Source organism: Hylobates moloch, unplaced genomic scaffold (assembly GCF_009828535.3).
Source record: "Hylobates moloch isolate HMO894 unplaced genomic scaffold, HMol_V3 SCAFFOLD_6, whole genome shotgun sequence".
In the NCBI taxonomy this organism is placed as follows: Eukaryota; Metazoa; Chordata; class Mammalia; order Primates; family Hylobatidae; genus Hylobates; species Hylobates moloch.
Genome location: NW_026652281.1, coordinates 12,472,134 through 12,495,241, shown reverse-complemented (window position 1 = coordinate 12,495,241; position 23,108 = coordinate 12,472,134). Strand labels below are relative to the sequence as shown.

The window sequence follows — 23,108 nt, the reverse complement described above, 5'->3', positions numbered from 1 at the left end:
GATGTTTCATCAGTATCACAGTTTGTAAACCTTGGATATTATAAATATCACAGCAATATTTCATTTATATCATGATGTGTAAACACTGGATATTATAAATATCACAGCGATGTTTGCTTAATATCATGGGGTGTAAACACTGTATATTACAAATATCACACCCATATTTTATTAATATCACGGTGTGTAAACACTGGATATTATAAATATCACATTGATATTTCATTGAGGTCATCGTGTGTAAAGACTGGATGTTATAAATATCTGTGATATTTCATTGATGTCATGGTGCATAAACACTTGATATTACAAATATCACAGAGATATTTCATTGATATCACAGTGTGTAAACACTGGATATTATAAATATCACAGCGATATTTTAGTAATATCATGGTGTGTTAACATTGCATTTTACAAATATCACAGCCATATTTTATTAATATCACAGTGTGTAAACACTGGATATTATAAATATCACATTGATATTTCATTGAGGTCACGGTGTGTAAACACTGGATGTTGTAAATATCACAGCGATATTTCATTAATATCACAGACTGCCCCACTGACCCAGGGCCAGCCACAATATGACTTTCATGGGCCCTAGCTACTTTGTTTTTGTGCACCCCTTCTTCCATAAAATAATTTAAAAATGAATATTTTATGACTGCATTCATAAAATGACTGTCATCCAAGCTGGATTCATTATTACATATTGCTTTTATTACATTCCTTTTCTTCTTCTAATTTAAAAAGTAATTACAATTAAAACATTTTCACAGGTCCCTAAAATTACTGTGTGCCTCCTGTGCCTCTAAGGGAGAAGTCAGCCCTACACTGACCCCTGGATTCTCAGCTCGCACCAGGCTCCCTCACACACACTTTTCTCCAGCCCCTTTCTGCTGTCTTTGCACAAACTTTGCCCTCTTCCTTGAACACGCTCCCTTGCCTTTTTCCTAATTTATCTCCACTATCCCGCACAGTGGATCAGAATCCCCTTATAGCACAGATCACTGGGCCTCACACCTGGCTTCTTCTTCAGCAGTTGTGGCTGAAGAAGAACTTTCGTCTTTTCTTTTTTCTTTTCTTTTCTTTCTTTCCTTTCTTTCTTTCTTTGTTTTTTTTTTTTTTGTCGTTTTTTGTTTTTTGTTTTTTTGAGACAGAGTTTCGCTTTCCTTGCCCAGGCTGGAGTGCAAGGCGCGATCTCGGCCCACTGCAAACTCTGCCTCCCAGGTTCAAGCGATTCTCCTGCCTCAGCCTCCTAGTAGCTGGGATTACAGGCGTCTGCTACCACACCCGGCTAATTTTTGTATTTTTAGTAGAGACGGGGTTTCACCATGTTGGCCAGGCTGGTCTCAAACTCCTGACCTCAGGTGATCCACCCGACTCGGCCTCCCAAAGGGCTGGGATTACAGGTGTGAGCCACCGTGCCTTGCCCAGAGTCCACAATTTTAACAGGACCAAAGTGATCCTGATGCTGCTGGTCTGAGGACCACACTTTGAGAACTGCTGCTTTCAAGATGAGCTGCACTTCTATTTCCTCTACCAAGCCTTTTCTGTCTCCTAATTGGGTCACATTTCTCCTTCACACGCTCTAGAAAGACCAAAGGCCGCTGCTTTATCTGTGCGATTTTTTTTTTTTTTTTGCATTAAAAACTTTTTATCTTCTTCTTCTTATTTTTGAGACGGTCTACCTCTGTCAGGCTGGAGTGCAGTGACGCTATCACGGCTCACTGCAGCTTCGACCTCCTGGGCTCAAGCGATCCTCCCACCTCAGCCTCTTGAGTAGCTGGGACCACAGGTGTGTGCCACCACGCCTGGCTAACTTTTTATTTTTATTTTGTAGAGATGGGGTTTCGCCATGTTGCCCAGGCTGGGCTCGAACTCCTGGATTCAAGTGATCCTCCCCTCTTGGCCTCCCAAAGTGTTAGGATTACAAGCATACGCCACTGCATCCAGCCCTGTGTGATTAAGTTATGTTTCTACCATTTGACTGTGAGCTCCACGTGTCTTTTCGCTAGCTGTGGGATCTACATCCAGTGCATACAGGTGGTCGGTAAACAGGTGCTGACAGCAGTTCAAAAAAGTTGAATGAATCACCTTAACCTTCCAGCAACAGTGGATGCGAGTGTAAAATCTTATCACCTCACCAGCACTGTATTTCTTTTCTTTCTTTCTTTTTTTTTTTTTAACTCTTCCAGCTCTAAATTCCACAACTCCTCCTATGTCGCTTGCTTCCATAGAAGCCCAAGGAGCCGGGCAGAAACTGCTTTGCGCAACCAGGGAGACCCGGCCCTAAGCCCCGCCCCGCGCCTCTCCCACCTCTAGTCCCGCCTCTGGCTATAAGCCCCGCCCCGCCCCGATCCCTGCCTCCGACCTCAGATCTGGCACCGCCCCGCCCCCTGTCTCCGCCCAGACCCCACCCTGCCTCCTGTTCTAAGCCCCTCCCGTCTCTCTGGCTTTAGGCCGCTCCCAAGCCCAGAGCTGCTCTGCGCAAGCGCGACCGAACGAGCCTCTCCAAGGAGTCCGCCCGGAAACAAGCATTCCCCAGGGCAATGTCACGACCTCGTCTTCCGCAGGAGCCAGTCAGGTAAAGGCTTTCAGAGCCCTGGCACCCCGAGCTTGGTCAGGCCCGGCCTTTATCGCAGCGCAGGCCACCGGGGCCTTTTGGCCCGGACTGATTTTGCAGCTCCCGCCAGTCCACCTGCGAGCGCCGGATGGGAGCACTCGCCTCCAACAACCCGCAGGGTCCCCGAACCTTTGCACTGCTCTGGCCAGGAACAGAGCCGGCTTAAGCCATTATGGTTTACATACACGCTGCTCCCCTTCCCAGCCAGCTTGGCTGTTCTGCAATCCGCGTCTCCAGAGTTGGACCCCATGACCCCCGACGGTGGCACAGCCCCGCAGCAGGCAGCCCCGCATTCAAGTCCCCCGGTGGCTACTTTCAGTTGTGACCTTGGGTCAGTCAGTTTCGTAAGCTCTCTGAGCCTGGAGGTGACCCTGTGATCACTTGCCGAGCTGTTGTGAGGATAAAATGAGAAACGTGCAAAGTGAGACCATGCTCAGAACGGGGTGGCTGCTACTGCTGTTGATATCTTGGTGATTATTCCAGCGGCCAGTCCCTAAAGTGGACAGATAAGGTTTTTGCAGCCTTTTACTTTGGCTGGTTTCTCTGGTCAGTTCTGCTGTTTCTGGGTGGTTAAAAGCCACCAGCCCACAGTTTCCTTTTCTGGAGGCGGGCCTGCATGCGTCAGATGCACTGTGCAATCCCTGTGCCAGCATTCACTGATTCTTTCCAGGCCATTTGGTCGTTACACTGCTGTTACCCAACCACATCTGGTGAGCACCCGGCCATCTAGAAAGAGGCAAAAAATAGCAAATACCTCCTGCACACAACTGCTTATCTAATGATGGGGTGATTTATGACAGTGGTTACCATTCACTGAGCACCAGCTGTGTGCCAGCCACAGTGTATGAACTGCATCATTTAATCTTCATAAATATCCTCAAGCCTGACACAAATGAAGATGAAACTCAGAGAAGTCATTCGTATACACTTTTGTTTTGTTTTTTTTGAGACAGAGTCTCACTCTGCCGCCCAGGCTACAGTGCGATAGGCAATCTCGGCTCACTGCAGACTCTGCCTCCTGCGTTCAAGCGATTCTCCTGCCTCAGCCTCCTCAGTAGCTGGGATTACAGGCATGTGCCATGATGCCTGGCTAATTTTTGTATGTTTAGTAGAGGCGGGGTTTTACCATGTTGGCCAGGCTGGTCTCGAACTCCTGACTTCAAGTGATTCACCTGCCTCAGCCTCCCCAAGTGCTGGGATTATAGGCATGAACCACTGTACCAGGCCTCCTATACACATTTGAAGCCAATTCTGGGTATCTGAAACATCTGATTCTGCCCACTATGCAAAACTGCCTTCCCACAGAAAAAGTAAAATCAACTGTTCCTTTTCTAGGGCTGCCATAACAAAGTACCACACACTGGATGGTTTAAAACAATAGAAATGGTCTCTCATGGCTTTGAAGGCTGGAAGTCCAAAATCAAGCTATCAGCAGGGCCACACTCCCTTAGAAGGCTCTGGGGGTGACCTTTCCTTGCCTCTTCCAGTTTCTGGTGGTTTCTGGCATTCCTTGGCTCACAACAGCATCACGTCAACCTCTGCCGCCATCTTCACATGGTCTTCTTCCCTGTGTGCATCTCTCCATGTTTTTTCTTCTTCTGTTTTATTTTATTTTATTTTTGAGTCGGGTCTCACTCTGTCACCCAGGCTGGAGTGCAGTGGTGCAATCATGGCTCACTGCAGCCGTGAACTCTGGGGCTCAAGTGATCCTCCCACTTCCGCCTTCCAAGTAGCTGGGAATACAGTTGCATGCCCCATGCCTAAGCTAATTTATGTTTTATTGTTTTTTCTTTTGTAGAGACAGGGTCTCGCTATGTTGACCAGGCTGGTTTCAAACTCCTGGGCCAAGCAATTCTCCCTCCTCAACCTCCCAGTGTTGGGATTACAGGCTTGAGCCACTGCACTCGGCTCGTTTCTGCTTCTTATCAGGACAACAGTCGTCGGATTTAGAGCTCACTTTAATTACATCTAAAAAGATCCTATTTCTGAATAAAGTCACACTCTGAAGTTTGGAGCAGACATGAATTTCAGGGGTGAGGGGATACTGTTCAACCCACTATACAAACTAGCAGCAAAACACACCTGTCAAAAGGACCAAAACAAGTCCACATAGGAAGGGCACCATTTGTGGTTTTAAATCCAAATACTTGCATATTATTGGGAAATTGTTCTCAAAATGTGTCCCCCTGTCCACAGCGTCAGTAACGCTGTCATGTGAGAGTTTGATACAAATGCTAATTCTCAGGCCCTCCACCAGAGTTACTGAGTCACAGTCTGGGACTGAACCTAGCAGTCTGTGTGACAGCCAGCCCTCCAGGTGATTCTGTTGCTGCTAAAGTTTGGGAACCACTATTATAAGCAGTTGAAGACATAAGAGTTTGAGAACATAAGGGCCAGCTTAACAGAAGGTAGTCTTCTAACCTTCTAACCTTAACAATGACTTTTTCATCAAACCTGTCTTCTCTGAATATAATCATGGGTTTCAAAATTCAACTATTGCATTATTGAAAAACATTTTACCATACTTTATGTTTCAAAGAGAACCTGTGTACTAAACTGTGTGCTTAGAAGGTTTCTTGTCATTTTCATCTTGCGAACAACCATGCAATTTAGATGCTATCATTTCTGTCGTGTTATTGAAAAATACACAGAGAGTCAGAAATGGCAAACTCCTAAATACACAACAAAGCAGAAACAGAGGTAGGACTATAGGCTTTTTACCATAACTCTGCTTACTAAAATGTCTGTCTGGTTTGTTTTTATTTCAGAAACAGTTTGCTAGATGATGCTAAGGCCCGCTTAAGAAAGTATGATATTGGAGGCAAATATTCTCATTTGCCGTATAACAAATACTCCGTCCTTTTGCCATTGGTGGCTAAAGAAGGAAAACTCCATTTGTTGTTTACCGTCCGGTCAGAGAAGGTAGGTGGACAAAAAATTTCCTGCCCTTAAACCTCAGGACATCAGAAAACCTCACGAGATTTTGTCACTTGCACACAATTTGATGTCACAGTTCTCAAAAGGGCTTTCAAAATTGTGATGTCAGAGGCATACAACCACAAGCCACAGGATAACATGGTGTTTCTCGGAGAAAGTTTAACAAGAAAATGAAGGAATTTAGCTAACAAGCAGTTTAAAACGCTTTCAGACTAGGGTTACTTCACCTTGGTGCTATTGGCATTCGGGGCTGAATAATTCTTTGGTGTGGAGGCTGTCCTGTATAATGTGGTGTGTTTACCATCATCCTTGGCCTCTACCCACCAGATGCCAGTAGCACACACAAACACAACCTCACCCACACCTTTGTCCCTTTGTCCAGTAAACCAGTAGCACACACACCACAAATGTCTTCAGAATTGCCTACTGTCCTGGCAGGATTGGGGGTGCCAAATTGCCCCCACCAAGGGCCACTGTTTTAGACTATCCCACCCCCAGTATAATGTGAAAATACTAGAGCATAGAAGTTAACGTCCTAGGCTCTAAAGCTAGCTGTCCATGTTGAATCCAGGCTGTCTCCTTGCCAGCTGTGACTTTGGCCTCGTTACTTCCCCTCTCTGTACTTCAGTCTTTTCACCAGTAAAATGAGGACAAAATATTAGTAACTGCTTCATACAGCTGCTATGAGCATTTCACAGGGTAACAAATGTAAAGCACCTATATAACCCTGGTATTTGGCAACAAGAATTCAGTAAGTTTTGGCTGTCATCATTAGTGTCAAGTGACCTGTGAGACATGACCTGAAGTTTTAAGATAAATGATGTCACTTTAAAGAAATATGGGCTGGAAATGGAGTTTCTGGCTCATCTCATGTATTGGTCCATTCTTGCATTGCTGTAATGAAATACCTGAGGCTGGGCGTGGTGGCTCACGCCTGTAATCCCAGCACTTTGAGAGGCTGAGGTGGGAGGATCACGAGGTCAGGAGTTCGAGACCAGCCTGACCAACATAGTGAAACCCCATCTCCACTAAAAATACAAAAGAATTAGCCAGGCGTGGTGGCACACACCTGTAATCCCAGCTTCTCAGGAGGCTGAGGCAGGAGAAACACTTGAAACCAGGAAGCGGAGGTTGCAGTGAGCCGAGATTGTGCCACTGCACTCCAGCCTGAGCGACAGCAAGACAATGTCTCAAAAAGAAAGAGAAAGAAAGAAAGAAAGAAAGAAGGAAGGAAGGAAGGAAGGAAGGAAGGAAGGAAGGAAGGAAGGAAGGAAGGAAGAAAGAAAGAAAAAGAAATATCTGAGACTGGGTAATTTATAAAGAAAAGAGCTTCCACTGGCCCATGGTTCTGCAGGCTGTACAGGAAGCATGACACAGGCATCTGCTCAGTTTCTGGAAAGACCAGGGAGTTTACCATCATGGCAGATGGCAGAGGGGGAGCAGGAGCAAGGGAGAGAGCAGGGAAATGCCCCACGCTTTTAAATGGCTCCGGATCTCATGAGAACTCACTCACTATCATAGGGACAGTGCCAAGATGATGGTGCTAAACCATGCATGAGAAATCTGCCCCCATGATCCAGTCACCTCCCACCAGGCCCCACCTCCAACACTGGGGACTCCAGTTCAACATGAGATTTGGGCAAGGACGAATATCGAAACTCTATCACCCCTGCACCCGTGAGCACAGTCACTTTCCCTTGCTGTGGGGAACTTCCAAGGAAAAGCTGGTGAAGCAGTCATTTTAAGGTTATCCAAGTACAAAAAGAAAATAAGCCATATTAACAGGCTTTTTAAGCAGAATAATGAATGGTATTTTGTTTAAAAAAAAAATGCCGAGGAATCAGCTGGAGTTTTGTGGACGTGGAAGTAGACTTGTGTGCATTGTGTTCCGTCTGAGCCAGGCAGAAATGCTGTGAACTCAGGACATGATAGAAATCCAGGTTCCAAGGGGAAATACTTAAATGGAAACCAGGGGACCAGTTTCTGTTCCCACCTCTGCCAATAAGCACAGGAGAAGCACTTACATATATTTTTTTAAATTATCAGATATGGCCGTGTGCGGTGGCTCACGCCTGTAATCCCAGCACTTTGGGAGGCTGAGGTGGGCAGATCACCTGAGGTCAGGAGTTCAAGACCAGTCTGGCCAACATGGCGAAACCCTGTCTCTACTAAAAATACAAAAAATTAGCCAGGCGTGGTGGTGGGCGCCTGTAATCCCAGCTACTGGGGAGGCTGAGGCAGGGAGAATCACTTGAACCTGGGAGGTGGAGGTTGCATTGAGCCGAGATCGTGCCACTGCGCTCCAGCCTGGGCAACAGAGCAAGACTCCATCTCAATAATGAATAAATAAATAAAAATAAATAAATAAATAAATAAATAAAAGAGAGTTGTCGAACAAACAATAATATAGGAAATCTAGACAATACTACAAACTCATCCAAGGGGGTCTCTAGTTGCTTTTGTTTCACCCAGAGCCACTTTTGCCTGTTGATTATTAAGGTCACTTTTTAAAAACTATTTAAATTTAATTCAATCTGATTGTCAACACTATCTGGCTGTAGGGGTGAGAAATTCCCTCTGGAGCTGGACTGGAGCTCTGTCCCTCACACAAGCAGGGGGCTGGTAGGAGATTTCCCCCCAGTGGATGGGGAAGGCAGGGCAAGAAGTGGGTTAACCCTTCTCAAATGTGCGATCTCCCACTAGCTCTGGAACCTTGAACAAGTTTATTTTTCTTTTTTTTTTTTTTTGAGAAGGAATCTCGCTCTGTAGCCCAGGCTGGAGTGCAGTGGCATGATCTCAGCTCACTGCAACCCCCGCCTCTTGGGTTCAAGCAATTCTCCCGCCTCAGCTTCCCAATTAGCTGGGATTACAGATGGGCACCACCACACCTGGCTTATTTTTGTATTTTTAGTAGAGACGGAGTTTCACCACGTTGGTTGTGATCTTGAACTCCTGACCTCAGAGGATCTGCCCACCTTGGCCTCCCAAAGTGCTGGGATGACAAGCGTGAGCCACCACGCCCAGCCTGCAAAGTTCTTGAATCTCTTAATCACCTCAGTTTTCTCATCCCTAAAATGGGCTGAAAACAGCGCCTCATGTGCAGGGTTGTTCTGAGCCTGAAAGAGATCTGTAAAATGCCCAGCACGGCTGCTGGCATGCCATAGTGCTGCATGCTGTTGGATGCTACCTATGTTTTCGTTATCTCCTTGTCCGGGTCCACCTTGGATAAGGGACTCCTCTCAGAACCCTAGATCCCTGGTGCCAGCAAAGAGCTGGCAAACCCCTTTCTCCATTGCACACCTAGGCACAGCCCTTCAGGCCTTCAAAGCCACCCACTTTATAGTTTTCAGGAATTCGCTGCTCTGCATCACTGGTCCTGCTCTTCTCCCCCACACTCTTGACCTCGCATCCCTCCTCTGTCCCCTCTTCTACCCTCCTCCACCCTCGTCCCTGCACCCCATTCTCTGGGACTGGAAGGAGGCAAGAGAAAATTCAAGAACAAAGCAAAGATTGAAGTCTTAGGAAATTACACTGCAGCTTTACTTGGCCTCTGAGTAGCATTTCAGAAGGTTTTATTGAATAAAAAATGTATACTATTTATCAAAAAAATAACTGACAGCTTTTGTGCTTAGAGCCCTTTGCAGTGCTAATAGTTTTTGATTAGTCAGTTTTAGAAATGTGCCTATTTTCTTCAAAACAGCATATTTTCTTTTTTAAAAACAAAATTAGATAAACTTGTAGAGATTTATCCTGTACAATATAATGTTTTGAAGTATATATTCACTGTGGAATGACTAAATCTGGCTAATTAATGTACTACCTCACATAGTAACATATTACTTCACATAGTAACATATCACCACACACAATCCCTCACATAGTAACATATTACTATACATATTACCTCACATAGTAACGTATCACCATATACATCATATAGTAACATGTCATCATACATATTTCCTTCAAAATAGCGTATTTTCTTTAAAAAAAAAAAATTTAGGCTGGGCATGGTGGCTCACACCTGTAATCCCAGCATTTTGAGAGGCCAAGGTGTGGGGATCACCTGAGGTCAGGAGTTCGAGACCAGCCTGGTCAACATGGTGAAACCCTGTCTCTACTAAAAATGCAAAATTAGCTGGGTGTGGTTGTGCACACCTGTAGTCCCAGCTACTCGGGAGGCTGAGGAAGGAGAATCACTTGAACCTAGGAGGCTGAGGTTGCAGTGAACCGAGATTATGCCACTGCACTCCAGCCTGGGCGACAGAGCGAGACTCTATCTCAATAAATAAATAAATAAATAAAATTTAAATCGACAGATAAAATTGTATAGATTTATCCTGTAAAACATGATGTTTTGAAGTATATATTCACTGTGGAATGACTAAATCTAGCTAATCAAGGTACTACCTCATGTAGTAACATATTACTATGCATATTACATCACATAGTAACATATCACCAGACATATTACCCTACATAGTAACATATCACCACACACATTACCTCACATAGTAACATATTAACACACATATGGTAACATATCACCACACATAACATACTATCTCTCATAGTCATCCTCTTTGTGATGAGAACACTTTATATCCACTCAGCAATTTTCAAGAATACAGTATGTTGACTATAGTCACCACAGTATACAATACATCTCTTGAATTTATTCCTTCTGACTGGCTGAAACTTTTATCTTTTGACGAACATCTCCCCATCCTCCCCCCAAGCCACCTCAGCACCTGGTAACCACCATTCTACTCTCTAGTTCTATGAGACCGACTTTTTAATACTCCGCATATGAATGAGATCATGTGGCATTTGTCTTTCTGTGACTGGCTTATTTTACATAACATAATTTCCTCCAGGTTCATCCATATTGTCACAAATGACTGGATTTCCTTCTTTTTTATGACTGAATAATATTCTTCTCTGTATGTACATTTTCTTCATTCACTTGTTGATGGACACTCAGGTTGATTCCATGTCTTGGCCATTGTGAACAATGCTGCAGTGAACATGGGTGTGCAGATACCTCTTTGATATACTGATTTCATTTCCTTCGGATATATAAGCAGTAGTGGGATTGCTCGATCATATGGCAATTCTGTTTTTAATTTTTTGAGAAACCTCCATACTGTTTTCCACAATGATTGTGCTAACTTACATTCCCACCAACAGTGTGTGATAGTTCCCTTTTTTCCATATCCTCAACAACACTTACCTTTTGTTTTTCAGATAATGGCCATTCTAAAAGGTGTGAGGTAATGTCTCTCTGTGGTTTTAATTTGAATTTTCCTGGTGACAGTGATGTTAAGCATTTTTTTCATATACCTTCTGAGAAATGCCTATTTAGGTCCTTCGTCCATTTTTTAATTGGTTTTTTTTGTTTGTTTTTTGTTTTTTGTTTTTTTTGGACTGAGTCTCGCTCTGTAGCCCAGGCTGGAGTGCAGTGGCGCAATCTTGGCTCACTGCAAGCTCTGCCTCCCAGGTTCATGCCATTCCCCTGCCTCAGCCTCCCGAGTAGCTAGGACTCCAGGCGCCCACCATTACACCCGGCTAATTTTTTGTATTTTTAGTAGAGATGGGGTTTCACCATGTTAGCCAGGATGGTCTCGATCTCCTGACTTTGTGATCTGCCCGCCTCGGCCTCCAAAAGTGGTGAGATTACAGGCGTGAGCCACCACGCCTGGCCTTAATTGTTTTTTTTTAATTATTGATATTGAGTTGAGTTCCGTATATATTTTGGATACTAGCCCCTTTTCAGATGTATCGTTTGCAAATATTTTCTCCCATTCCACAGATTTTCTTTTCACTCTGTTGAGTGTTTCCTTAGCTGTGCAAAAGCTTTTTAGTTGATGTAACCCCATGTTTTTATTTTTGCTTTCCTTGCCTGTGCTTTTGGGGTCATATTTTTAAAATCATTGCCCAGACCAAGGATAACATTTTCTTGAGAGTAATGTTCTCACTAATCCAAAATGGTCATTTCCAATTCCTATTACCTATTAATTGGAATAGGTGTACAAGGCAAATTGAAAAAAATTGGTACGCTGTGAGATATTTTTGAAAGCTTTCAAAACACAGTCATGTGCTGCAAAAGTGTTTTTCCATCAATGATGGACCATATACACAATAGTGGCCCCATAAGATTATTACGGAGCTGAAAATTCCTATCACCAACTGACATTGTAGCAGTCATAATGTCACAGCACAATACATTACTCACATGTTTGTGGTGATGCTGGTGTAAACAAACCTACTGTGTTGCCAGTGGTCTAAAAGTGTAGCACATACAGTTATGCACAATATATAATACTTGATAAGGATAATAAATGACATTTCTGGTTTATGTAATTTACTACGCTACTCTTTTAAATAATTATTTTAGAGTACTCTTCTTCTACTTATTTTTTAAAAATAACTATAAAGCAGCCTCACTAAGGTCCCTCAGGAGGTATTCCAAAAAACAAAGGCATTGTTGTTGTAGGAGATGAGAGCTCCATGTATGTTATTGTGGCCCCTGAAAACCTTCCAGTGGGACAAGAGGTAGAGGTAGAAGACAGTGATATTGATGATTCTGTGTGTTGTATCTTAGTTTTTAGCCAGAAAGTTTAAAAAGAAATAAAAATCCTTAAAAATAGAAAAAAGCTTCTACAATAAGATGATAATGAAAATGAAAATATTTTGTATAGCTGTGTAATGTGTTCGTGTTTTAAGCTAAGTGTTATTACAAAAGAGTCAAAAAATTAAAAATTAAAAAGTTTAGAAAGTAAGAAGTAATAGTAAGCTATGGTTAATTTATTATTTAAAAAAGAAGAAGGCCGGGGGGTGGTGGCTCATACCTGTAATCCCAGCACTTTGGGAGGCCAAGGTGGAGGGAACCATCTGAGGTCAGGAGTTCGAGACCGGCCTGGCCAACATGGCAAAACCTCGTCTCTACTAAAAATACAAAAATTAGCCAGGCATGCTGGCGGGTGTCATAATTCCAGTTACTTGGGAGGCTGAGGCAGGAGAATCACTTGAACTCAGGAGGCAGAGGCTGCAGGGAGCTGAGATCCCATCACTGCACTCCAGCCTGGTCAACAGAGTGAGAACACGTCTCAAAAAAAAAAAAAAAGAAAGAAAAGAAAAATATTTTTATAAACCTACTATAGCCTAAGTGTCTAGTGTTTATGAAGTCTAGAGCACTGTTTAATGTCCTAGGCCTTCACATTCACTCACCACCCACTCACTCACGGACTCACGCAAAGCAGCTTTCAGTCCTGCAAGCTCCATTTATGGTAAATGCCCCATACTGTTGAGCCATTTTTGATCTTTTATACCATATTTTTACTGTACCTTTTCCATGTTTAGATGCACCAATACTTACCATTATGTTACTATTGCCTGCAATATCCAGGACATTAAAATGGTATACAGGTTGTAGCCCAGAAGCACTAGCTACACCAAATAGCCTAGGTTTTTAGTAGTCTATATCATCCAGGTTTGTGCAAGTGCACCCTGTGTTGTTTACACAATCATGAAATCGCCTAATGCATTTTTCAGAATGTGTCCCGGTTGTTGAACAACACATGACTGTACATTTGAAACAGACATCACATCAGGTCTGTGTTTCTGTCAAGCCTGATGACTGCTTGGAGGTGCCTCTGTCCCTGGCTGCCTTGGAGTTGAACATTCTAACAATAAAGCACTTTTTCAGAGTTGCTGTAACATTAGGTGTATTTCTTATGCATTTGGTGAGACATATTTGCAGTGGGTGGTGAGTGTTCAAGACAGTAGAAATGTGTCCATCAGCCTTCTTTTCACCTGTTCTCACAACTGTAATTGATGTGAAGATGTCTAAGGATTTAGCTATGGCAGCAATTTCTGCAGTGTTCCTGATTTATCAGCACAGAAGGACTTAAAAAAATTTTTTGAAGCCTTGCCCAAATGAGGCTGTAGACTATAAAATGTCAAAAAGTTTATCATGGCATTGTCTTAGTCCTCTCAAGCTGCTATAACAAAACACCTTAGACTGGGTGGCTTATAAACAACAGATATTAATTCTCACAGTTCTGGAGGCTGGGAAGTCCAAGATCAAGCTGCCAGAAGATTTGGTGTCTGGTGAGGGTCCTGTTTCAGTTCATAGATAGTCATCCTTTCAGTGTCCTTACAGGGAAAGGGGCAAAGGGTCTGTTTCGGGCCTCTTTTATAAGGGCATTCATCTCACTGATGAGGGCTCTGCCCGCATTACCTAATCACCTCCCAAAGGTCCCACCTCCTAATACCATCACCTTAGGGGTGAGGATTTCAACATATGGATTCTTGGGAGAATAAACAATCGGGCCATTGCAGGCATCTAATTTCTCCTTACATAGATACATTGGCCTAGGTGCTAAAAATGGCAACATGATCTCTTGATTGAGCTTCTCAATGTTCAGGACTGCCCTTACAAGTTCTCATTAGTAAATATTTAATGTGGCCAAGTACCATTCCCGTGCATCCGCTCCATCCTCATGGAACAATCTTCACAGCTCTCTGAGGAGCACACTGCCATTACCCCATTGCACACAGTTGGAAAGAGGCAGACCCAGGACTCTTGCTGAGCCTGAGGGCTCCTTGACAATTCAGGAGAGAAAAGATAATGGATACTAGGCACAAGTGGGCATAAAAGAAACTGAGGTCACTTTGCTGAGATATTTAGCCCTGCAGAAGAGAGAACAGTGGAGGGTTTGTGCCTCTCCACTTCTGCCCAAGATATGAGAGAAATCATTTTAAAGACAGAGATAAGAAAGGGGGTAATTTTAGGATGCTATAAATAGAGACACTGTCAGTTCTCCTAAAGGCAGGAAGGAATGGAATCAAGGAAGGGGGCAATGCGGGGAACGAGGAGACCTCTATTCCTTTACCAGCACAGACAAAGATACACATAGATGCCAACACAATGCTAATAGCTCCAGGGCCCATATTTTCTGTGTCTTACTAAACTTTTGATAAATGTATGTGGTACTGATTAAAAACACAGGCTCTTAAATTAAACATTGGTTTATATTCCACCTCAGTGAGTGAACTTGGTCAGGTTATTTAACCTTTGTGAGCCTAAGTTCCCTTGTCTGAAAGTGGAAATAATAATAGTATAAGAGTAGCTTATGGCCGGGCGTGGTGGCTCACGCCTGTAATGCCAGCACTTTGGGAGGCTGAGGAGGGCAGATCACGAGGTCAGGAGATCGAGACCAGTCTGGCTAACATGGTGAAACCCCGTCTCTACTAAAAATACAAAAAATTAGCCAGGCATGGTGGTGGGTGCCTGTAGTCCCAGCTACTCAGGACGCCGAGGCAGGAGAATGGTGTGAACCCAGGAGGCAAAGCTTGCAGTGAGCCGAGTTCACACAACTGCACTCCAGCCTGGGACACAGAGCGAGACTCCATCTCAAAAAAGAAAAGAAAAGAGTAGCTTACCTGCCCATCAATGCATGAGCGGATAAACAAACTGTGATCTATACATACAATAGAATACTATTCAGCTGTAAAAAAGGAAGTACCAATACATGATGGACCATGAAGAACCTCAAAAACATATGTGAAGGGAAAAATGCCAGACACAAAAGTCGATACTAGGTAAATCCACAGAGACAGAAAGCACGGACAGAGGGAGAGGGGAATGAGAATCAACTGTTGTATGGGGTTTCCTTCTGGGATGATGAAAATATTCCGGAATGAGATAGTAGGGATGATTGTACAACACAGTAAATGTATTAAATGTCTCTGCTTTTTTTCACTTTAAAATGGTTACTATTATGTGAATTTCACCTTGTTCAAAAATTAGTAGCTTATAGGACTGTTCTGAGGACCCAGTAGGAAAAATCTTTATGAAATAACATGCCCAGAATATGATAAGCAGCCAATAAAGGACTCAACAAAATTATCTGTTGATAATATTGCCCCTTATATTATTCTTTCACCTTTTTTCCCCTAGCAATGTCAATCTATTTGTGTGTGTGTGATATGGTTTGGATCCTGTCCCCACCCAAATCTCATATTCAGTTGTAATCCCCACTATTGGACGTGGGGCCTAGTGGGAGGTGATTTGATCATGTGGGCGGATTTCCCCCTTGGTACTGTCATCACAATAGTGAGTGAGTTCTCATGAGATATGGTTGTTTAAAGTGTGTAGCACCTCCGCTTCCTCTCTCTTCCTCCCACTCCAGCCATGTGAAGTGCTTGCTCCTCCTTTACCTTCCACCATGATTGTAAGTTTCCTGAGGTCTCCCCAGAAGCAGAGCAGATGCCAGCATCATGCTCCCTGTACAGCCTGCGGGACTGTGAGCCAACTAAACCTCTTTTCTTTATAAATTACCGAGTCTCAGTTATTTATTTATAGCAGTGCAAGAACAGACTAATACAGTGTGTGGTATCTTTTGGGGACAAATAGAATAAAAGTTAGCAGTGAGAAAAATTTTCAAGGTTTATTTCTTAAAAAGGATTCAAGAAAACACATTTTTGGGCAATAGGGGTCTTGATACCACCACCTGGGTAGGAATGGTCTCTGGTACAAAATAGAAGTTCGGTAAGTATTTGTTGAATGCATAAATATTTCCAAAATTAGAATCCCACATTGTAGCGCTGTTCTTTCTATATCCAGCTAAGAAGGGCCCCTGGAGAAGTTTGCTTCCCTGGAGGTAAGCGTGACCCTACAGACATGGATGATGCAGCCACGGCTCTCCGGGAAGCCCAGGAGGAAGTGGGGCTCCATCCTCATCAAGTGAAAGTTGTCTGCTGCCTGATGCCATGTCTTATTGATGTAAGGGTTTCCTCAGACACTCATGAGCACCGTCCCCACTCCCAGGTGGATCTACTGTTCTCAGGATTCCACATTTTCCAAACATATCCCCAAAGAGTACTGTACATAAAGTCAAGAGAACAGGTTCTCCTACAGACATTGCCCCTCATGAGCCAAGTGGCTGTGGGCAACCCCTTTTGTCTCTCCGGACCCCTCTTTCCCCATCCAGAAATAAAAAGGTTGAACTCCCATCAGTGGATTTCAAACTGAGTGCCATAGAACCCTAGAGAGATGCTTCAGAATTATTAACATTCAGTTCACGTTTATTTTTCTCCAGTATACATTGGTTTTGAGAGTTCAGTTGAAAAAATAACAGACACTCCAATGTGCTAGATACCAAATTTTAGCCCCTTGGAGACCACCAATGCATTGCTTCTGCCATAAAGATATTCATTTTTCTACATACTAGAGAATAAAGCCTCTCTGTAACACATTAATTGAATAGAACCATGAAATCACTAGGCAAGCTATTTAAAAACTATTACTATTCATAACTGCATTTGTTTTGGATCAGGATTTCCTTGATAGTATAATATATATCAAAACATTTAAAATACTTTTAAAAATGAATTTTGGAGCTGATATAACCAGATCTTATTTTCTTTTTTATTTTATTTTTTATAGAGATGGGGGTCTCGCTATGTTGATGAGGCTGGTCTCGAGCTCCTGGCCTCAAGTGATCCTCCCACCTCAGCCTCCCAAAGTGCTGGGATTACAGGTGTGAACCACTGTGCTCAGCTTTAGATCTTACTTTCTATCGGTTCACCACAACAACCTCATTGTTGTACTAACTGACTTTAGAAGGGGTAAATATTGTATTAATAAGTATGATCTTGGATAACAGCATGATTTTACCATATAAAGGTTTTAATAAAATCTTTAATTTTAATTTCAGAATAGCTGTAGACTGATGGAAAATTCGTGAAGATAGTACAGAGAGTTCTTATGTACCACAGACCTAGTTTCCCCATGGTTGACATCTTACATCACTGCATACATTTGTCACAACAAAGAAACCAATGTCAGCATATTACTGTTAACTGAACTCCATGCTCTGTTTGCTTTTTACTGGTTTTTCTACTAATGTCCTCCTTTCTGTCCTGGATCTCATCTAAGATACCGTATTGTATTTTGTGGTCATGTCTCCTTAGTCCTCTGGTCTGTGATAGTTTCTCAGACTTTCTTCTTCTCATGACCCTGACAGTTTTGAGATGTAGTGGTCAGGTATTTTGTAGAATGTTCCCCAATTTTGGTTTGTCTGACATTTTTCTCATTGTTAAGCTGGGGTCATAATTTGGGAACACCACAGAGGTGAAGTGCTCTCATCACACAATACCAGAGGTAGGTATAAACTTTTAATGTGTTTTTTTTGTTTGTTTGTTTTTGAGACGGAGTCTCGCTCTGTCGCCCAGGCTGGAGTGCAGTGTTGCAAACTCGGCTCACTGCAAGCTCCGCCTCCTGGGTTCACGCCATTCTCCTGCGTCAGCCTCCCGAGAAGCTGGGACTACAGGCGCCCTTCACCGCGCCCGGCTAATTTTTTGTATTTTTAGTAGAGACGGGGTTTCACCGTGTTAGTCAGGATGGTCTCCATCTCCTGACCTCGTGATCTGCCTGCCTCGGCCTCCCAAAGTGCTGAGATTATAGATGTGAGTCACCACACCCGGCCTTAATGTTTTATGTATTGGGCTTTTGGGTAAGTTTTTATTTCAAAAGAAAACAGTCCCACTGTTGCCTAACAGTCAGAAAACCAGTGGGTTAGATCATCCTTTATGTTCCACTTGACTGAAGTCTTGGTGGGACAGTGTTTTGAAGATCAGAGATGCTGAGACAGTATCTGTCTTAATTGGGTCCTTTTTAAAAATAGAAAGGTCAGCACCCAAGGGTGGCTTTGTTTGCAAGAAACTAGTGGCCACTCAAATGTTTTCTAAGTGTGTGTGTATGAAAGCGAGATAGAGACATGGGATTACACACGAAATGGGTCAATTACTTTTCCATTTGGTTTTCTAATGGGAACTCTTTTCAGGTGATTTCTGCAAATCCACCAGCATTTGGAGGATTTACTTTAGAAATCAATTAACTAATTTAGCTATACCGATTAAAGTTTCCAAAATGAGACTAACTCCGTTCCCAAGGTCCCCAGGTGCTACTGAGTTTTGCGTGTGGGTGGATAGAACTCAGCAGCATTAACAAGAAAATGTGTCTCCGGGAGATTCCTGGGGGCCAGATCCTCCTGGAAAAGGAGATTTCTAAAATGGCATGATTGACAGATTAAACAAAGGCTTTAAAGAAAGGTCTGCTGTGTTTGGAAGCGCAAGAGAGTGTTGCTTTGTTTTTTTTGTTTTTTTTTGTTTTTTGTTTTTTTTTGAGACGGAGTCTCCCTCTTTCACCCACGCCGGACTGCAGTAGCGCGCTCTCGGCTCACTGCAAGCTCCGCCTCCCGGGTTCATGCCATTCTCCTGCCTCAGCCTCTCCGAGTAGCTGGGACTACAGGCGCCCGCCACCACACCCGGCTAATTTTTTGTATTTTTAGTAGAGACGGGGTTTCACTGTGGTTTCGATCTCCTGACCTCGTGATCCGCCCGCCTCGGCCTCCTAAAGTGCTGGGATTACAAGCGTGAGCCACCGCGCCCGGCCTGTTTTTTGGCCCCTGCTAATTTTTAAAATGTATCACAAAAATGCCATTTATTGAAAATTATAAACATAATCTAATCTATGTGGCTGTTAACCTGGAGTGATTTTTCAACCCTGGGGAATTTGGTAAAGTCTGGAGATCATAGCTGGGAGGGGGAGGGTGCTATTGGCTTTTCTCAAGTGATCTCGAGTCCCAGTGATCTCGGCTCACTGCAACCTCCACCTCCCGAGTTCAAGCAATTCTCCTGCCTCAGCCTCCAGAGTAGCTACCTATGTATGTATGCATCTATGTATGTACCCGCTACATAAACCTTCCAGGCAGGCTGTGACACCACAACCCCCACCCCAGTTTTCCCTTTTATCAGACGTTTATGTACTTCTTTTTGCAAAGGTCTCTGAAATATACCCAGGAGTATGAGCAACAGGTTTGTGGTCAAATCCAGTTTCTGCCAAGCATCAACAGGATGTGCCCTTGGGCAAGTTTCTTCACATCTCTAATTGTAGTTGTTAAGGCTTCTTCGAGATCAGATTGTTGTAAGGAATCAGAGTGTTGGGAACTAGACTAGGTGCCCATAAGTTGTGGTCACTAATGGTAGCAGCAACCACGAATATTTACTGAGCATACATTGTTGGGGCTCTGTCCAGGCCCCTTCATATTCCTCTTACAACCCCAGGGCTTCTGATAACTCACTGTTACCAGCTAGGGGGCCTGATCTAGACCCTAAGAGAGGGTTTTAGGATCTCACAGGGTAAGTCCACAAAGTGAAAGCAAGTTTATTAGAGAAGTAAAGAAAAAAAAAAAGAATGGCTATTCCGTAACAGAGCAACAGCATGTGCTGCTGGCTGGCCATTTTTATGGTTATTTCTTGATCATATGCTAAACAAGGGGTGGGTTATTCATGAGTTTTCCAGGAAAGGGATGGGCAATTCCGAGAGGTGAGGGTTCCTTCCCTTTTTAGACCATATAGAGTAACTTCCTGACATTGCCATGGCATTTGTAATCTGTCATGGCACTGGTGGGAGTATCCTTTAACATTCTAATGCATTCTAATTATCGTATAATGAGCAGTGAGGATGACCAGAGGTTACTTTCATTGCCATCTTGGTTTTGGTGGGTTTTGACGGCCTTCTTTACTGCAAGGTCTTTATGACTTGTATCTCAGTCTCATCTGGTGACTAAGCATGCCCTGACCTGGGAATGCAGCCCAGTAGGTCCAAGCCTTATCTTACCCAGCCCCTATTCAAGATGGAGTTGCTCTGGTTCAAAGGCCTCTGACAACACTTGGCAGCTTTCTTCTGAATACTGGTACCCTTGATACTGGAGCCGCCTTGCCATGTGTCCTGCACAGAGAGCTGGGAGTGCCTGTGAATTTACTTCTGGCAAGGCAGTCCTTAAGCAGTGACTGACTGGGGCTGGGAAGCATGAAATCCCAGCTCCCTTGTCTCCATGTGGGACAAACTGCATATTAATTTACCCTCCAGAACACCCCATGGTGCCCTTGCCAGCCTTCTTCCCTTATGAGTCTTGCTCCCCTCCTCCGCTTACCTGTTTCCCCTGGGAGCACTTTCTTAAAAAATCACTTGCTTCTGAATCCTTATCTCAGAGTCCACCTGAAAAACTCCACATTCAGGAGACTAAGCATTTCCCCAGTGCCAGGCGTGGTGTTAGGTGCTGGTAGAATGTTGCCTCTGCCCTCAGGTAACTTAATGACCCCAGATTTCCTGCCCAAGGACATATGAAGTCTATGTTCCTCTTGTCTCCTCCTGCTAAATGTTGACTTTCACCATTATTTTGGTTAATGGTCTGAGTTGTCTCTGTTCCCAAATGTGCTTTCCTGTCTTTGGCTGTCCCTCAGAACATTCTGCAGGCCGGATAGGTCCCAGCCTCACCATGTGTCCACCTCTCTGGCTTTTTCCACCCCCTTTCTCTTGGGATGTTCCAGGAATTCCAATTCTTCTCACTTTCTAATACAAAGTCAGGCAGCTCTTACCAGTTCCCACATCCTCAGCCCCAGGCCTCCCTCTCAGGGTTTCCAACATAACAAAACAGTCTTTCATTTGACAGCACTCAGGTTCATTTGCTTTTTTATTTTTATTTATTTATTTTTATTTTTGAGACCAGGCCTTGCTCTGTCACCCAGGCTGGAGTGTAGTGGCATGATCTCGGCTCACTGCAATCTCCAGCTCCCGAGTTCAAGCAATTCTCCTGCCTCAGCCTCCTGAGTAGCTGGGATTACAGGCACGCACCACCACACCCAGCTAATTTGTGTATTTTTAGTAGAAATGGGATTTCATCATGTTGGCTAGGCTGGTCTCAAACTCCTGACCTCAGGTGGTCTGCCCACCTCGATCTCCCAAAGTGCTGGGGATTACAGGCGTGAGCCACCGCACCTGGCCACTCATGTTCATTTGCAAGCAGTTGTGGTTGTAAATAGAAATCCCTCTCCCATGTAATATAAACGTGTGTTATATAAAGTAGTTCACATATAGTTATATATGACACATAATTATATATATATGTTTGTATGTACTATGAATTTTATCCATAAATGGTTATATATCATAACTAGTATTATATCACTTTTCTGTTCAAAAGTATATCACATTTTTTTCTTTACTGAGAAGGAAAGATGTCTATCCCATTCTTTTTAAAGGCTACATAGTATCCTATTTTATGGATATAACCCCAATTTATATAACTTAAATGCCTATAAATTGAAGAGTGATAACTTTAGAATTTTGGGCCGTTGTTGAAACTAATGCTTCAGGTTTATACTTGTGTCTTTTCTTACTGGTAGGAATTTATCATACAGATACACAAATGCAATTCCCAGGTCAAAGGGAACATGTTTTTATGATACTGCCAAATTGCCATTCCAAAAGATTGTACCACTTTATGTTCATACAAGAAATCATTTTCAGAGTCATCTCAGAGATGTCACCTCAGGCAGAGCAGGATGACTCCCATTTTAGGGGGAACATAAATTTACTTCCAGAGTAATTTCCCCTTCTCCCAAGTTCAGTGTATTTTCTTAGCTCACCTAGAAGTGGCATGATTTTAGTATTTGAAACAATATCACTTCACTTCTTAATTTGTCTGTTTTGTTTTCTGATTTTAGACAGATACAATGATAACTCCATTTGTGGGTTTAATAGACCACAACTTCCAGGCCCATCCGAATCCTGCTGAAGTTAAGGATGTATTCCTGGTGCCTCTGGCCTATTTCCTGCATCCGCAGGTCCATGACCAGCATTATGTCACACGTCTCGGTCACCGTTTTATTAATCATATCTTTGAGTACACAAACCCTGAAGATGGTGTCACTTACCAGATCAAGGGAATGACAGCAAACCTTGCAGTGTTGGTGGCCTTTATCATTTTGGAAAAAAAACCCACCTTTGAGGTTCAATTTAATCTTAATGATGTATTATCATCCTCTGAAGAGTTATTCCTGCAGGTTCATAAAAAAGCTACAAGCAAGTTATGATTTACGAGACCAAGAGACAAAGAACTATCCACGAGGATTCTGTGTGTGCTTATTCATAGAACAACAATAATGCCAGCTGTTGGAATTTGACAGGTGTGAATATTTTTTCTGCAGTATGTAGTTAGAATCCTTGCCTCTTTTCCAGTTGCCTTCTATTGTCTGAAAAAGTAAAAGCCATTCAAAAATGAAAAATATGTTCATAGTGTTGCATATTTTCGCCCACAATATGTTAATAATATTTTTCTTACACATATAAGAAAGAATATCTGGCACATAGTAAGCCCTTAATAAATATTTTTTGAATATATAACCATGTGGCATTTACCTTATTTGCAGAAGGCAATATATATATACACATATATAATATACACACACATATACACACACACACACACACGTATATTTATAATATATATATATAATTTTTTTTTTTTTTTTTTTTTTTTGGAGACAGACTCTTGCTCTGTTACCCAGGCTGGAGTGCAGTGGCACAATCTTGGCTCAGCTCACTGCAACCTCCACCTCCCGGGTTCAAGCGATTCTCCTGCCTCAGCCTCCCAAGTAACTGGGATTACAGGCGCCTGCCACTACA

General features: G+C 43.1%; 1 protein-coding gene across 3 annotated transcripts; it reads left to right on the top strand.

Moving 5' to 3' along the window:
* Window positions 1–2,473: 2,473 nt before the first annotated feature.
* NUDT7 (nudix hydrolase 7) lies at window positions 2,474–22,907 on the top strand. Of its 3 annotated transcripts, XM_032156371.2 has the most exons (5): window positions 2,474–2,593; window positions 5,401–5,554; window positions 16,200–16,358; window positions 17,022–17,115; window positions 22,148–22,218. In XM_032156371.2, exons 1-5 carry the CDS (start codon window positions 2,559–2,561, stop codon window positions 22,216–22,218), a joined length of 513 nt encoding a protein of 170 aa, XP_032012262.1. In that variant the 5' UTR covers window positions 2,474–2,558. The 3 variants fall into 3 exon arrangements, with proteins under 3 accessions (XP_032012262.1, XP_032012259.1, XP_032012261.1); XM_032156368.2 differs by lacking the exon at window positions 17,022–17,115 and having other exon boundaries at window positions 22,148–22,907; XM_032156370.2 differs by lacking the exons at window positions 16,200–16,358; window positions 17,022–17,115 and having other exon boundaries at window positions 22,148–22,907.
* The last annotated feature ends 201 nt before the right edge of the window (window positions 22,908–23,108 follow it).